General features: G+C 57.3%; 7 protein-coding genes across 7 annotated transcripts; 4 read left to right on the top strand and 3 right to left on the bottom strand.

Annotated features, from left to right (window-relative positions):
* Window positions 1-1525: 1525 nt before the first annotated feature.
* On the top strand, window positions 1526-2356 carry MFIFM68171_11105 (uncharacterized protein; the record flags this gene model as incomplete). Its single annotated transcript, XM_071066524.1, has 1 exon — window positions 1526-2356. The coding sequence occupies one exon, from the start codon at window positions 1526-1528 to the stop codon at window positions 2354-2356; it is 831 nt and encodes a 276-aa protein (XP_070922625.1).
* Window positions 2357-3737: 1381 nt separating this feature from the next.
* MFIFM68171_11104 (uncharacterized protein) lies at window positions 3738-4481 on the top strand (the record flags this gene model as incomplete). Its single annotated transcript, XM_071066523.1, has 1 exon — window positions 3738-4481. The coding sequence occupies one exon, from the start codon at window positions 3738-3740 to the stop codon at window positions 4479-4481; it is 744 nt and encodes a 247-aa protein (XP_070922624.1).
* Window positions 4482-4970: 489 nt separating this feature from the next.
* On the bottom strand, window positions 4971-6492 carry MFIFM68171_11103 (Aminoglycoside phosphotransferase domain-containing protein; the record flags this gene model as incomplete). The annotated part of the gene is made up of 2 exons (XM_071066522.1): window positions 4971-6266; window positions 6352-6492. The coding sequence occupies 2 exons, from the start codon at window positions 6490-6492 to the stop codon at window positions 4971-4973; spliced, it is 1437 nt and encodes a 478-aa protein (XP_070922623.1).
* Window positions 6493-7925: 1433 nt separating this feature from the next.
* On the bottom strand, window positions 7926-9519 carry MFIFM68171_11102 (Aspartic peptidase domain-containing protein; the record flags this gene model as incomplete). Its single annotated transcript, XM_071066521.1, has 3 exons — window positions 7926-8275; window positions 8353-9261; window positions 9318-9519. The coding sequence occupies 3 exons, from the start codon at window positions 9517-9519 to the stop codon at window positions 7926-7928; spliced, it is 1461 nt and encodes a 486-aa protein (XP_070922622.1).
* A 1123-nt stretch (window positions 9520-10642) lies between these two features.
* Window positions 10643-11674, bottom strand: MFIFM68171_11101 (Enoyl reductase (ER) domain-containing protein; the record flags this gene model as incomplete). The annotated part of the gene is made up of 1 exon (XM_071066520.1): window positions 10643-11674. The coding sequence occupies one exon, from the start codon at window positions 11672-11674 to the stop codon at window positions 10643-10645; it is 1032 nt and encodes a 343-aa protein (XP_070922621.1).
* An 846-nt stretch (window positions 11675-12520) lies between these two features.
* On the top strand, window positions 12521-13171 carry MFIFM68171_11100 (Nucleoside diphosphate-linked moiety X motif 17; the record flags this gene model as incomplete). Its single annotated transcript, XM_071066519.1, has 1 exon — window positions 12521-13171. The coding sequence occupies one exon, from the start codon at window positions 12521-12523 to the stop codon at window positions 13169-13171; it is 651 nt and encodes a 216-aa protein (XP_070922620.1).
* A 174-nt stretch (window positions 13172-13345) lies between these two features.
* On the top strand, window positions 13346-16326 carry DPB11 (protein kinase activating protein dpb11; the record flags this gene model as incomplete). Its single annotated transcript, XM_071066518.1, has 2 exons — window positions 13346-13453; window positions 13552-16326. The coding sequence occupies 2 exons, from the start codon at window positions 13346-13348 to the stop codon at window positions 16324-16326; spliced, it is 2883 nt and encodes a 960-aa protein (XP_070922619.1).
* Window positions 16327-16620: the final 294 nt, after the last annotated feature.

Below are 16620 nucleotides of genomic sequence, written 5' to 3'. Positions count from 1 at the left end.
GGTTATTTCGGGAGGATTTGTTCGCGCCGCCTCCCTGGCCAGCTGCAGGGGTTGGGAATTCGGCAGCGCGAACACAGCCCCCCAGGGCCATCTCTTGGCAGTTGCTGATCGGCTGGGCGCAATCGTGGGCGCGACGCAAAACGGCCATGGCATTTGGGCTGTATTGTACTGTACATTTTGTACTCTACTGTACGAAGTAGTTGTCATGGAACTCAAAGAAGACCCGGCCTCCTCCGCAGCGTCTTCATACAGGACATGCCACTCAAAACAAAGCGAGTATGTACATGCACGCATGCACGCATGCACAGTTACATGCCGTGTCCTCAACCTTCCCACCCCTTTAAGTGGCGCCCTCGTGGCTGGTTCCAGACCCAAATGCCATCTCGTATCGAACATGAAATGCTCCGGACGTTCCACAGCCCCGAAATTTCCCCCTGGCCAGGGTCCCAGAAAGCTGTTTCCACACACACACACCCCGCTGCTACCCCCTTATTTAACGGCCGCGGCCGGCGCCGGAGAGTGGCGGGTTGGGTTGCAAGGGATGCTGCTGGAACGTTTCACAACCTGGAAACACATAAGTTCCCAGTGCAGCAATTGGCCCTCCAGCAGGGAAGCCAGGCTGGCACAAGATACCAGATCCAACGCCTCCAGAGCATGAACAAACGCGTGCCAAAAAATACACAAAAGATAAGACCAGTCACCAGGACACCATGATCTCAATTGAAATCACGTATATACGTACACACTCACACTCACTGCAGGATGGCCGCCCATCATTCGAGCTCCAGGGCATCGCATCACCGTGGCGAGGATAAAACAGGCCGTTCAGGACGGACAAGGGGAGGCCCTAACAGGTTCCAGTGTGATGGGTACCAGCAATCTGTTAGCGCAGATGGCTGCCGCACATCGACCCAGTTGGTGCTGAAACGAAACACAAAACAACCCCACCTTCCGCAACCGGGAGCCTTCCAAGTGGACATCGTCGCATCTCCAGCTTCATTCAGCTCGAAAGTCTGTGCTGTACTGGTAGAGGGTTAACATTAGCTCCGGATTCGAGCAACATCGACTCAAGGCACACACATTGTTTTTGAACAGCTAACTCTAACATTGGCGGACTCTGCAACAATCTCGATTTCGCCCGATATTATTAATTAGAAAACATGGACTGGTCACAGACCATCACGGTAAGTCTTCACCGAACGGTCGTCTTGTAATCAGCAGAGATCAGGAGGTCGCCTTGAACACCCCTCCTAGCTGCAATTTGACTTCACCGATCCTGCACGTGCCTTCATTTCGGACGGCGACCTCCCCGCCTTGAATACCCTACTTGCTACGGTTCGACTTCACCGATTCTACGTGTGCCTCCACTTCGGACGAACCGCCCAGGAGCAGTATTTTAATTGCAATTCTTCCAAAGCATGCGTTCTCCTACAACAACTCAGGACAAACTCAACCAACAAGGCCGAAGAAAACCCAGCCGACAAGCCCCGACAAAGCCAACTAACAACTCGCGACAAGCACGACCATGGATGAACCAGACAGCATTACCACGGTGGGAAACAACATACACATCAGGGTGAAACGCAGCCACTGGAAGTGCTGTTCCTGCGGGAGCTTGGTCTCCTGCGAGATTGGCGGGTTCTACCTGATGAGTTCCACGATGGACTGTTACCCTAACCATTGCCGCGATGGCTGCGCCGTGTGCGAGAGAGCAATCTGCCCGACATGCAACAAGCGACGGTGCAGCCTCTGCGTCTACGTCAACCCCGAAGGCAAGGAAATCTCAACAGTCGGCGGAAAGAATCTAATCCACGATCGTTTTAAGTCGGCCGCATGGTACTGCTGCATATGCGGCAAGATCCACTGTCCCGAGCCCGCCCCGGGCCATCCTGACACTCACGTCACTATTCCCATCGCCGACGGCAACGTGTGGCACATTCAGCATACATGCTTCGGGGGCCATTCCCAGCCAGAGCGGCCTTGCGATTTCTGCGATGTGCTCAACCGCTACGGCGAGTTGATCCTCCAGTTCGGCGACATGACGCGGGGCGAGGACCCAATTCCGATCCTGGGACCGTTGTACGAGCATGCCCTCTGGTGCGACTTGAACCTCGCATGGGTTCGTCGGACCATTGATGAGCACAACACGGCAGCTGCGGAGAACCAGGAGTTGGAGTCCAGCGCCACCGCCCGAACCAGCCATTATCTACTCCGCCTTGTTGTGGCCGAGAATCTGGTAGCGGAACCAGCGAGGATCGAGAAGGATGAAATCGCTCCATGGATCACGCTGCAAAAGGCTGCCATCGAAGCCGCGCGGCGCCGGGTTGAGGTTTTCGATGACCACGAGTCCGACTAAACTTTACTCTGTTGCAGGACTGCTCCAGCTCGGCAGGGAACTCCGTCTCTCCAGACGAAACCTTGAGAGTACCGCGGAGAGTACCGCGGAGAGCGTAGAGCCCTAACATTACTGCTAGTATTGCGTTGTTTTTCCTCCTTTTTTCCCCCTCTTCTCACGGATGACTACACTACATCTCGGCAAGGACCTCGGTCTCTCTATTTTGCCCCCTTCTTCTCATGGACTACTACTACTACATATCAGCAGAGAACTCGGTCCTCCGGCTTTTTCCCCCTCTTCTCACCGATTACCATTACATCTCGGCGTGGAACCCGGTCCCTCTGTTTTAACCCCCTCTTCTCACGGACTACTACTACATCTTAGCAGAGAACTCGGTCCTTCGGCTTTTCCCCCCTCTTCTCACGGACTACTACTACATCTCGGCAAGAAACTCGGTCTCCCGACCGAAACCTCGATAGGACCCCCGTGAGTGTAAGTCCTTAACACTACTGCTAGCATTCGGCGCCTTCCTTTTTTTTTTTTTTTCCCTCTCTCTTCTTCACAGCGTTGCTTTCTTCTCTCTTCTTCATCGCGGATTTCGTTGATTTTCCTTGGGTTGGTTCGGAAACGAAGCCACGTGGTCATGAATAAACATAATTACTCATATTTCACAATAATCATGTGCCTCTCTCTGGTCATGCCATCTCCAATACTGTGCCTTAACTCGAGTCGCCTTGATCATGGTATGTTACGTAACCTCTTCACAGATCCTAGGGGTAAGATCTAGCCCAGCATGAAGTGCACCGTAATCGGGCAGTATAGTAATAAACCTCGGGGCTGTCGCGGGTTTCCGTTGTTCTTAGCGCTGTCGTCGCGACTAGTAATTAATCCGGAGAAAAGCTACAGCGGTTGTCCTCGAACAGTACTAGTTGCGCTACCTACCTTAGCTCAGCTCGAAATTGAATAGTAGTGACGACTGAACAGCTTCTGGTCAAACTGGATTGGGCCATTCCGATCGAACAGCTTACCTATTCCCGTACAATGCACTACGATCCCTACCGTGGGCTTTACAGGGCCTGTCCTCAGCTCAATTTCCCACATTCACTTAAGTTTATTAGACGGTCAGTCACCCGGGAACGGAATATAAACTACCTCACCATTTACGCAGGGTGTTCTTTGGAAACTTTTTTTTTTTTCTTTTACCCAGTATGATCCAGATTACCACACATAAACTACTCTCGATTGGTACCGAAGCACACATCCATCATCGATGGGACGCCGCTGCTCACGCCACGACGGACGACTAACAGCCAGCAAGATGAACCCGATCGCCCAAGAAACCGTACCTCAGTATTAGAAGTGCTGTTGTTGCGACACAATCCAACCCTGCAGGGGCGCGGGCATGGAGAACCGCGTTCCCCTGCCCCCGAGCAGCGCCTCTCTACCCGACCACTGCGCCGGGGGCTGCGACGCATGCAGCGCGGAGATCTGCGCCATCTGCCGCAGCCGCCGCTGCCTCTTCTGCGTCTTCTTCAACGCCAACGGCGACGCGATCCACACGGTCGGGGGCCAGAACCTGCTCTCTGACCGCTTCGAGCCGGCCGGCTGGCGGTGCTGCTGCGGCAGCGAGCATTACCTCGAGCCGGCCGCCGGCCGCCGCAACCCAGACACGCACATCCGCGTCGAGGGCCCGGCCGCCGACAGCGCGCACGATATCCGGCATACCTGTCGGCGCAGGGGGCATGGCCACCATCCCTGCTTCATCTGCAAAGTGATAAACCGCTACGGCGAGCCGATCGGCTGGGTCGGCGATGGCAGTGTGCTACCGCCGAACGGGCCGTTCTCCGACCACCTGACGTGGTGCGACGAGAACGTCGAGTTCGTCCAACGCGCCGCGGCGCACCACTCTCCTCTTGTTCTGGATTCAGGCCGGAGAGGGTGCTGGAGTAAGTACGACGAGGCCATTGCGTCTCGTTGCCGAATCGACTCGCCCATCGATAAAGCCAAGAAGTCCCGCTTGGCCGAGGCCAAACGTGACCTAGCTGAGGCCGAGAAGGCGGCCGAGAACATCGTGGCTTGGGCTACCAGGCTCTGGAACGCTGCCTTTGTGATTAAGCAGCGGAAGGCGACTGCTCAACTATGGTAGGTCCAGTCTTTGGCTGGGAAAGAGAGACCAGACTTATCCTGGCAGAGCAGTGTAACACAACTTCTCCCGGCCGAGTTGAGTTAATTATGTGGCCGAACCCGCCGGTCAAGGAGTCTAGGACGACAGCTGAGAAATGAAAAATACGAGGGATCCAGTCTGGCTCAACCGAGCGTCTGATGATAGTAACATCTCATGAACTCTTCTAACCCTCCCGATCGGGCCCTCGCAGAAAATTACTTCCATTTTTCCATCAGGCTTCGGGTGGGTTTCCCTGCAATCAGTTTCTTTACCAGGAGCAATGATTCAGTTGTTGTTCCCTCGAGAGACTGGCTGTCTTTTCTCGGCTGGAGGACTTGTTATCTGTCAGAACTCTGGCGCCCGGTCTTAGACATAGCTTAGGACAATTGAGGTTATATTGAGATCTCCATTATCGGCCAACGTGACATTAAGACGTGGTGCTTTATATCTAAATTAGAGTAAACCCCCTCCCTAACCCTTCTTCTTCCCGGAATCTCTAACCGCCTGCTTGGACCGCCGGGGAAGATGGGGCCGTCTAGGAGCGCAGGACTTCACAACGGCCTGCAGGCGTTTGTCGTCGCTGTACTCCTTCAAGGCCATCTCCTTCCATTCCTCCCACTCCTGCTTCACCCCAAAGACCTTGAGAATCCCGTTTGCCAACGGCAGGGCGTCTGACCATTTGATCTCAAAGGCCAAGCCATAGCAGAATCTTCTCAATTTCGAGTTTTCATCATCCATCCAGCGCGCCAGCTCTGCGTGGCCCTTTTCCCGCAGGGCATCTCGGAGGTAAACATCATCCTCGCTAGGCGACACGTCGCCTTTGTAAAAGGATGCCAAGTTGACGGTAACGAGCGAGGGCCCGAAGGCTTCGCATTTGGGCACCACGCGTGCCATCTGCCAGTCAATAACGCCCGTGATGTTGTGGTCGTCATCGACAAGCAAGTAATCGCCTCGATCATCGACGTGTTTCAAGAAGAACTCCTCCCGCGGTTGTTCTTCGGTACGATCCCGGCCCCTTGGTTGTACCAGCTGCCCCACGTTGTCCTTGAGGAAGCGGTACACCAAGTACGCCTCGACGGGGTAGTCGAGGTACACCTGGCGGTCGGCGATCAGCTCCAAGTGGCCCTCCGCCCAGGCCGTGTAATACTCGATTGCGCTCTCGAACGGGCCGACCGGGTCGAGCGCCCGGAACAGGTCGATGGGTACCGGGCCGACTTCGAGGCGGGATCCCTCGAGGTACAGCGATCCGGCTTTGGGGAACGGGTGTCTGGCCAGCTCGGCCATGATGTCCGCCACGCCGCTGAGGATCTTGGTCTTCTCGTCCCTGTTATCGTCATCCGTGCGGCCCGGATTGTACCACGGCTTTCCCGGCAGTTCTTCCATGAGAAGAAAGCCCGCCCCGATCCCTTGGTCCGTCCCATCGCTGAGCAACCCGTAGCCAAACGCACGGGGTGCCGGCACAGCCGTCCCCTCCAGGAACTTCAGCGTGGCATACTCGCTAATCAACCCCTGCTCGATCACCGATAGCGGGGCCCTGTCGAGACCGCGGAACTGCGGGATTCGGAGAAGCCATGGGGTGGCTCCGTCGTGAAAGCGGATGCGGACGTGGTAGTTGAGACCCCCTCTCATATTGGTGTGTTCGGCGCTGCACGCCCTGCCGTCGCTCAGCTCGGACGCGTATTGGGCGGCCGCGGCGAGGTTGATCTCGGAGCGGAGACGGTCGAGGGCGGCCGCCCTCTCCGCCTGCCAGGTTGGCTCATCCAGTTCCTGAAAGATTCACGCCCCAACGGCGGGGGTCTCAGCGTTTCTGTCCCCGCGGAGGATGCGGCAAATGCGGTACGCCGCGTCTTACCTCGTCCGGCGTGCAATGGTGGAACGAACGAGATGCATGTTTGTAACAAAGATTGCGGCTGCACTTTTCACAGCCACCGTCCTTCCTGTCGCGCGGCTTCTTGCATCGCGGAACGGAACACGTGGCCCACCGTGGTGTCATTGTTGCGTCGGATCGACAGCGCCGATGCGTGTGACGGTATAGGAAAGAAACAAAGAATGTTGTTACGATCGATAAGAGTCGGGTTCGAACCTCCGACAAGACAAGACGATGCTGTGGTTTCGAATGGATGAACGTCAGTACCACGATAAAAACCGCTAGTGACGATAATGGGTTGGCAGAAACTTTGGAGCAGCGTTTAAGACACGCCTAAATAGCTAATCTGTTCTTTATTCGACCTTTTCTTTGTGCTAGCTGGCGTACTGGGCTTGCGGAAGCTCCTGACGCAATGGGTGAACTCCTACCGGCGAAATGGATAGCGAAAATGACGCCGTCACCCGAGTCGAGATGCGGTTCAGCATAGAATTGAGTCGTCTCCCACAGAGTTAGGCTGCTTTGTACCAGGAATAAACCGTAAAATCAGACCTGAAGCAAAAGAAGCTACGAGATGGCATCGACGCCCAAGCTATAACATATATATATATATACCTGTTCATAACCCGATCCACGATGTTTCTCCCTCATCATCGACAGACTCTTCAGTCCGGATCCTTCAGTTACGAAGTCCTCAGCAACCCCACAAGTACACCGCACGACCCAGCTTTATCTCTTGAACCACTTCGACCAACCCCAGCGCCGTCCTAGTCCCTTTACCCCCAATGTCTGCTATCAACAGGGCAACTGGAACCGCCAATGTCACGCGCCCGACCTCCGGCACTGGTGGCAGAGTCGAGTTGCCGCTGCAGCGGAACAAAGACAGCCAAGCGCAGCGGTGTGCGGAATGTGGCAACTGGTGTGTCGCCAACTCGCGGTTTTGTAAAGACCGTAAGTCTCCTCCAGCTGCGAACTTACCTTATCCATACACATTCTTCAGTGTGATGTATATGTGCTGCCACGCGTCCGATGCGATGAAGACCAATACTAGCCCTCAGTACTAGCAAACCATTCTGAACCCTCCCGGAGCGGGGCCTCACAGCTCTTCGATTCTAGCTAGCCAAGGCCAAGGTGTTTGTTGGTGGTATCGAGAGGGGGATCTCTTTGTGTCTCGCGTCAAAGGATCGAGTCGCCAACAACTGAACCGAGTGGAAGCTCTGCACTTGGAGGATAGATTTTCTTTTCTTTTCTGTTTTTCTTTTTGGAAAATGAGATAACGCAGAAGACCCAAACCACTTGCATCCGAACCCGTGATTTGTCTGCGCCGGTTCTCCAGAGTTCTGTTCTCCCCGTCGCCTTGAAGCCCCCATCCAGTATCAGTCGAGCGCAGATTCCGGCTCCATGAGGGAGCCCGGTCGAAGAAGGGACTAGCGAATGCTTGTATCCGCCTTTCCTACCGCACATGGAATTGACGACGCCAACAAAGACCGACCGTAAAAATCACGGCATCATTAATAGTCATATATTCATCAATATAAAAATGACCATCATTAGTGGTCAACCTAACAGAGGAGAAAATGTAACACCACAACCACCGCCACGCTCCACATAAATCCAACTGGATTCTGCAAAGACGTTGGCGACCCCGAAGCAGACTGAGGCCTGCCTTGGGAGCTTGTCCCAGACACCGGGAAACCTGTAGCGGAAATAGGCCTCGGGTTGACGCCGATGCCGCCTTCAGTTCCTGCGCTAGGAACCATCGAGCTGCCCGTTCGAGTTACCGCCGAGTCGGTCAACCCACACGCCCCAATGACTCCCGACAAGTCTTGGACGTTGCTGAGGGCCGCGGGAGTCGAGCCGCAGCTCACCGCCTGTGTCATCCAGATCGAGTCGGTTTCGAGGTCAAACACCACTAGAGGATACCGCGAGTTAGTTCAGAACAGATGGGTACGCGTCGGCGCGATGGAACGCGAATGTGCGCGTGCATACCGTAAGCCGACCGCAGAAAAGTATCCCCTAACAGCGTGAAGCGCTCGCTCGGTGTAATCCCCAGGAAGCAGGCCGGCGGGTCGCTAGGAACTTCGCGTATTAGCTCTTTGTAGGGAACCTTGATCATCAGTCCGTCGAAGGCGAAGTCAACGGTGCCATCCATGGCGGTAAGCGCGCAGTCGATTCGGAAGAAGCCATACGAATCGGGGTCTTGGGCGCCAAAGTCGCTCGCGATGGCTCTGGTAAGGTTCGGTGGCAGCAAGGTCATGGTCGACCCGCTGTCGAGGAACACGGGCATGTTGCTGCCCTCGTAGACACGGGTGCCGCCGTTTGGGGGGGTGATGGCGATGGACTGCATATCAATCCAGAACCTAGGCACGCGGTCGGGGGAGAGTTCGGCTGGAATGATGGGGAGTCTGGCTAGGGGCCCAGCAAATTTGGACGTGTCGACGCCGCCAAACACTATTATGCCCTCCTGCTCGTCCTTGCTCCCTAGTGCGATCGTATATGCCTTGACCCTGGTGGCGTTCTGTGCCGACAATTGGTCGACAAAGTTTGGATATCTTGTGGCGATGTCCTTCCCGTATCCGATGCCCAAGATACCAGAAAAAGCGTCTTCGGACGAGGTGGCAACGCCAAATTGGACTCCTTCGAGAGCCGTGGTGCTCCCAGCAAGGCTAATTCTGTCTGTGACGTAGGTGATGTTGGCAGTTCCAATCCCATATCGCAACGTTCTTGTTGTACCCAACATGTTCACAGTCGAGGACTTGGCCGAGTCGTACTGACCGGCCCTTTCGCAGAAGGCGGCATCAGCGCCCGAGACGGCGCTACAGTCCGGGTTCACCCATAGCTCAAAAGACCCAGTATCCAGCTGTACATATACCGGTTGAGGCGGCGTGCCGATGCTTACTGCGAGGCCGTTAGGCACGATGAACACCGTGGGGTGGGGGAGAGAGGGCGCGTACGTTGAGCATAGTAGGCGACGTCAGACCGGTTGGCTAGCTGTAGCTGGACGCCCCGTTTGCTAGAGAAGTATTTTGGATTGGACGAATGGACAATGGGCAAGTGAACGCAGCCATCGTCGTGTGGCTCGTGCTGAGCTGCGACATGGCGGCAAAGCAAGGCGAAGAGCAACACAGAGGCGGAGAGAAGGAGGGATACTGCCATTGCTCGCAACGGCTTTCGACGGCGGACTACCGCGGTGATGCCCGCATGGGCGGAGACGCTCCAAGGAGGAAAAACTCAGGACGAGTATTGAACAACGGCCAGCGGGTTCTCGTCGAAAGGAAAGTGATAGGTAGGAACGAAGGAAAAACGGAGTTCTCGAGGCCGGGCTCCCAAGCTCGCCTGCGGCTTTGGACCGCTCCAGTATTCTGCGGCCGTTCAGGGAGTGGCTTGTCAGAAGAGAGAGAACGGAAAAAAAGGGGAAAAAAGACAAAAACAAAACGACCCCCAGAAGAAGTTGGTGATGGGAATGAGAAGCGTACAGTCAGCAACGACGAAGCAACAGGGAACAAGGGACGAAACAGGAGCCAGTGCTGGCTCGTCTATCATCGAAGGGGGAAGAGTGTAACCCCACGAGCTGCCAGTGTCTCAGATCACTCGACCGACACCGCCGCAACCTTGTTCCCCACGGGTGGGAAGAAAGAATTGTGTGATGCTCACTGCAGCCGGAACATGAGCGGGACAAAGGCAGTCAATGGAACAAGGCCTCAGAGAGCAAGACGACTCTGTCGTACCTTGTTGACATTGAAGAACGGGGAATAGACGAGATCTCAGCCGATGATGGCAACCCAAAGCCACCGCATGAACGCCATGGATGTCGTGGGAAACAGGCAGTCAAGAGTATCGCGTGCCACTGACCCATCTCGATCCCGAGTGGTCGCCGCCCACAAATGTGCGACACGAGCAGCGATGCTTGAGGAAGATCAAACACCGGGGAGGCGACGTTCGAGAGTGAAGTCAACCAGGGACTGTGCTGCAGTTACTGGATTAAACTCAGAAATGCCCCTGCCGCCAGGGGCTGCAGCCCGCACTGGGGGCGGGGCAAGTTGTCTCAAATCGCCGGGCTGGCCAATCAGGGCGTGATTGGCTGGCTGCTTTTCGCCATGAAACCACATCAAATGCATCCACTGGCGCCCAAGCGCGAGCATATCACTCCATGGTCCATATGTGGAGAGCAAACTCAACACCACTGAACACGCGCCATATCGATTGCTACACGGAAATATTCTCATTACAGTCGTTCTCTTTTCTTCCTTCTTCCATTTTTTTCTTTTCTCTCTCTCTCTCAAGCCTCGTCGCTGACCTTGATGATGATCTTGCCTTTGGCGTGCCCGGAGTCCAGCCTCTCAAACGCTTTTTTGTAGTCGGCGAACTCCCACACGCTGTCGATCGTCGGCCTGAGCCGGCCCGCCTCAATTAGCTCGCCAATCTTAGCGAGGTTAGTCCCTAACGGCTCGACGATGAAGAACAAGCCCTTTGAAAGCGTCTTGTCGAGTCCCGCCGGCTTCCCGTACTCGGGAGGCGTGTTGATGCATATCATGGCCCCGCCAGATCGCACCGCAGCCCAGCATCCCGCCAGCGTCTTCCCGCCGACCATCTCGATGATCAGATCGCACTCCCGCGCCGCGGGGTCGACAGCAACCCACTCCTCGAGCGACGTCTCGCGGTAGTTGACCACCTCGGTCGCCCCAAGCTCCCGCACCGCCTCCAACTTGCCGGGCCCGCACACGGCGACAACAGCCTTGGCTCCGGCGAGAGCGGCGAGCTGCACAACCCAGCTCCCCACGCCGCCCGCGGCTCCCGTCACCAGCACGCGGACGGCGCCGTTCCGCTCCCGCGCCGCGGCGTCGCCTTCGATCGCCGCCGCGTCCAGGGTCCCCTGCACAAACAGCGCCTGCCACGCGGTCAGCGCGCTGAGCGGCGTGGCGGCCGCCTCGATCCAGTTGAGGCTAGGCGGGATCTTTGCGAGCTCGCTGGCGCGCGGGAGCGCGTAGTCGCGCGCCGCCCCCGGCCGCTCGGCCGATATGCGGCAGTAGACGCGGTCACCTGCCGCAAAGCCGCTGTCTGCCGGCGCCGACACCACCGTGCCCGCCATGTCTTGGCACGGGACGAGCTCCTTGCCGGCCGGGACCGCCTCGGGGAAGTTCATTCCCCATGTTAGCTCGCCCGCGCACGGGGCTGCGGCGTGCACCCGGACGAGGACGTCGTCCGGGTGGGAGGGGGTCGGCACGGGGGCGGTGGTGGAGATGACCTCAGTCGTTGTGAGAGAGGCTTGGAGGAGGGTTTTCATGGTCTGCGGGAGTGTTGTTGTGGCCATTGTGTCGAGTTACAAGGTGAGTTGGGAAAAGGAGATGTGCTTTTGTTCTCGGATGATGTTTGACGGTGCGCTTGATACGGGCCCTCGATCCGGAGGAGGGGACCCTTTTACTTATACAGCTTGAATGCGGGCGACAATGGAGTCGGCCCCTCCCCTCCCGCCCTTCCCTCTTCAGTAATTAGTTGTACGGGGGGACCGGTATGCTTGAGCATCACGTCACTGTCGACAATGGGGCTACTCCATTTTCCCTTCGCATTCCGCTTTTGGAAAAGGCGACGCGAAGATTCGCATACTGTGAGCGCCTTGGCGTGCGGGTGCCATGTGCAAGACGCATATTCGCCTGCATCGCTTGAGGACCTGTGGTGAGTAATCCGTGCTGCCCAAATTCGTCCGATTCTAGGCTCGCATCTGCATGCGAGGCCACTGGCATAAGCCGGAGGGTCGCTTCCCCGACAGTCTAGTAGTACAGATCCCTACTGCTGCTGCGCGGATGGCAGGCTGCAGGGCCTCATTGCTAGCAGCTCAACTGGGCAGGGTTGCGCATGGATGGCATGCGCAAAGAAAACATTATTAGTCACGACAACACTATATTAATCAGCATTAGCAATGTGAAGACATGTATGCCGTATCAGGGCCAACATTGAGTGGGAAAAGTTGGGTGCCTCGCCGTGTGAGTCGGAGCGGGGCAAGCCAGGGGCCTCCGCGGAGCCCGATCGGATCTCCTATTGAGGCTCTGAATTCTTTTGTACGTCAAAACCTCGTAATGATACATGGTTGAATGATACCTCGTCGGGAAACGCCGGACAGCCGTCGCCCAAAGCACTCGACTCTTGAAATCGCGCGCCAATGGCCTTGCCCCGACCCCTGCCGGCCGGCGGGTTCTCGTTTACATGGCAAGCCTCAGTCAACGACTTCCACATTGCAGCAAAAGACTTCTTGTCGACGCGCCCACTCATCGTAGGCGCAGCCACAGGCGCCCTCGTCTTCTCCAAGGCCACCGGAGAGGACAGGGTTCTGCTCATCCAGCGGGCGGCGCACGACTCGATGCCGCTCCGCTGGGAGATCCCCGGCGGTGCCTGCGACGTGGAAGACGAGACGATACTTCACGGCTTGGCTAGGGAACTATGGGAGGAGACGGGCCTGCGGATGAAGAGCGTCACTCGGCAGGTCGGGGGAGAGTATACATTCTTCACCAGAAGAGGCCGGCCCGTGACCAAGCTCACGTTCGAGACCGAGGTAGAGACGCCTGTGTCTGCGCAAGGCGAACAGCTGCTTCCCGAGGTGACGCTCGACCCGAACGAGCATGCCCGCTTTCTCTGGGCGACCGAGGAGGAGTGCCGGCAGGGCAAAGTCACCGTTCTGGGCAGCAATGGCGAGCCGGAGGTAGTAGATGTCAATTTCACGGTCGAGGATCAGAGGAAGATCATTCTATTCGGCTTCAAGCTCAGGCGGGAAGCAGCAGAAGGGACAAGCGAGCAGGTCCAGCCTCAACCCTAACCCATAATATATAGCCCCGGGCGCCCATGCGCGTGGTAGAACAATTGAGAACATCAGCCCCACTTCTGTCAGCTGCCCACGCGACGCGCCGTTTTGGAGCTTTTGGTGATTCAAGGCAGGAAACAAGGCCTTCGATTCCGGGTCCATGTCACTGCACTCGGCCAAACAAACCCAATGGCCACGCCGCCAGAGCTCGCAGATTCGGGCGCGTCTCTGTTTGACTCTGCCCACCCTTTCAAGGGCGTCGTGGTCTGCTGCACCAGCATTCCGACAGAGTTGAGGGTACCTCTCTCCCGCGCGCTCTCCTCCCGCTGCACGTCTCTGCTTGTGGCACTCCAGCATAATAGATGCACCGACTGACTGTCCTGCCCGCTATTTAGTCTGATATCGCAGCCAAGACGGCCGAGCTGGGAGGCGTACACAAATACGACCTCACCCCCGACTGCACCCATCTGATCGTTGGCGAATACGACACGCCGAAATACCGCCATGTCGCCAAGGAACGGCCCGACGTCAAGCCCATGGTCGCCGGTTGGGTTGAGGCCGTCCGCAATTTATGGGTCCAGGATGCCGAGATCGACTTCGTTGCTCTCGAGAGGGGGTGGCAGTTGCGCACCTTTGAGACGGGCGGGGGCGAGCCCACCGGCGACGGCGCCGTGGCCGATCGCCGGAAGCTGCTCTGTTGCATGACCGGTTTCGAAGATCCGGACTTGCGTCAGCAGATCGCTGAGAAGATCGAGTCCAATGGTGGTGTCTACACCGGCGACCTCACGAAGCGGGTCACGCACCTGATCGTTTACAAACCCGAGGGACGGAAGTACCAAGCAGCGAAGAACTGGGGCATTCAGACAGTTTCGGTCGAGTGGGTCAACGACAGCATCGAGCGCGGCCTAATCCTTGACGAGAAGTGCTACGACCCAGTCCTGCCCAAGGAAGAGAGGGGCGTGGGCGCTTGGAACAGGCAGAAGCAACTGCGCGTCTCATCGTTGGGCAAGAGGCTCAGGGAGAGCAGTGCCGTCCAGGAGGACGGGAAGAGGAAGCTACGCAAGACTGCGAGCATGAAGCTAAACAGCCAGAGGGACAATCTGTGGGGGGACATTCTGGGAAAGCCGCAACCTCCCCCGGGGCCGTCATCAGCTGGTCTCCCCAAAGGTGCGACGGCCAGTGCGGCCGCTATCCCCACCGCGCAGCCCACTCAGCTACCAGGAGGATCCAAGTCGATGGACACTCAGGGGTCGAAGCTCTCCTCATTTGGTGTCCCGGATCACAACGCCATCTTCGCGTCCTGTTGCTTCTTTGTGCACGGTTTCTCGGCACAAAAGACAGAGATCCTCATAAATGCAGTTGCGTCTCTCGGCGGCCTGGTCTGTCATTCGCTCGACGAAGTCGTGTCGACCTCGGGCGCCCAGCTAGCCCACCGGTTCCTGATCGTACCGCAAACTTCCGCGCCCGAAACTCATCCTCAACTTCCTCGCAACGTCCACATCATAACCGAGTTCTATATTGAGAGATGTTTACACAAAAAGTACTTCTTCGACCCATCGCAGCATGTTATTGGCCGTCCGTTCCCCGTGTTTCCAATCCCTGGATTTGAGGGACTGGTCATCTGCACCGCAGGATTTGCCGGAGTCGACCTCAACCAAGTCGACAAGTCTATCCGGCAGCTGGGCGCCAAATACCAGGAAAGGTTCACCGCAGATATATCTATATTAGTAGTGTGCTCTTCGTTATCCGCGGTCCGGAAGGAGAAGCTCGAGTCCGCATTGGCCTGGAAAATCCCGGTTGTCAGTGCCGAGTGGCTCTGGGAATGCATATCGACCGGGATCAGGGCCCCGATCGCGAGATTTCTGTATCCAGAGCTGAAGCAAAATATTCAAAGCCCAAAGCTGCGAACCGGAACGGGAAAGGACAACGCGAGGGCCAAGCAAAATGCGTCTCTAGCTAAGGGACTCGCCGACAAAGACCTGCCTCCTACGCAAGCCGAGAAGGCTAAGCCTCCCCATGGCGCCGATGGATTGACGGGCGGTCCTGTGAGCGAGCCAGGGACGTCTACTCGCAAGGGAGCTCACGTAGCCGGGCACGACTCGAATCTCACCACCAGCATGCACTTCGAAACAGCCCGCACCCACCAGTTCCAAACCAGCGGCACCGACAGTGCTAGTACCAGCCTGAGCAACAAGCACATAGCTCCCCTCTCGGAAGCCTCATTCAATTCCCTCAACAAGACCCCGCCTTCCCCACGAAAACCGGGCCAGCCCCAGCCGCGCACGCACAAAACCCTAAGCCGGATAACAAGCGAAGTAGCTGACTCGGAAGCAACAGAAGGTGACGTCTGCCAGCCAAGCGACCTTCCGGCAGACGAGGACTCGGAGAACCAGCCCGACAACGGGCCAGAACTGACAGCGGAAGAGACCCGCAGCCGCGTGGAAGCCGAGAGGGCTGCGCGCGCCTCCGCCGAGGCAGAACGTCTTGCGCTCTCGACCAAGCTGGTCAACTCTCTACTAGACTCTGCCGTCGCGCCGGTGATGGTGACAGGCGCTGGCGATGGCGGCGGCGGCGGCCGTGGTGGTGGCAGTGGTGCTACATCTGTATTCGCAATGATGACGAGCACCGACATTGGAGGCGGAGACGACGGTACTACCACTACCATTCCTACCACCACCACGACCACCGCATGCGCCCGGCCCCCCACCCGGCGCCGGAAGCGGGAGATCCTCGGCCGAGCGGTGAGCAACGTCTCGGCCGTCTCGGCGATCTCGACCACGAGCAGCGCCAGCGGCGGCGGCGAGGCTCATCCCGCACTCAGCGCTAAGCATTCGGCACCGGGCGGGGCGGTCGATCGTGGTGTCGGCGACCATGCTGCCGGAGGAATAGGGGCCGGGGCCGGGGCCGGGGCCGCGCTGCCAGCCGCGACCCAGCTCGAGTACGAGGACCCCGAGGCCAAGCGGTACAAGGCGCAGCTGATGAGCAAGATGCTGGGCAACAAGGACAAGGGCGCATCGTTTTCCGCCGCCGCCGCCGACAGCGTCGAGCGGCAGGGCCATAAGCTCTCGCTCGCCGAGATGGGCGGGTACGATCTACCCTTGATGCAGCAGGGGCTTGACGGGTATGCTGTTGGTGGGAGGGGGGAGCGGCGGACGACGAGGAGAAGGTGAGGGAGATGTCTGGGACCTTGGTTCACGCTGGAAGATGGAGGCGCATGGCGCGGTAGTTTACTCGGTACAGGAGAAGCGGGAAAGCAAGGCGTTGGAGGGGGTAAATCAGCTCATGTTAGTTAGGTAGCGACGACGTAAGGATTATGACCATGCCATAACGAATACAATCTGGGTATCTTGCATCTTTTTGTCTCCCAGCCCCGTCGTGTCTACCGCTGCGCGCTAATCGTTACATGACAACATGGACATCTAAAAGTCAAAGGGATGCAATGGAAAGTGCTGAAGAGAATTATC

This window comes from Madurella fahalii (genome assembly GCF_045866475.1).
Source record: "Madurella fahalii IFM 68171 DNA, scaffold_6, whole genome shotgun sequence".
NCBI lineage: Eukaryota > Fungi > Ascomycota > Sordariomycetes > Sordariales > Madurella > Madurella fahalii.
Note: the sequence above shows the minus strand (reverse complement) of the source record. Positions and strands in the feature narration are given on the sequence as shown.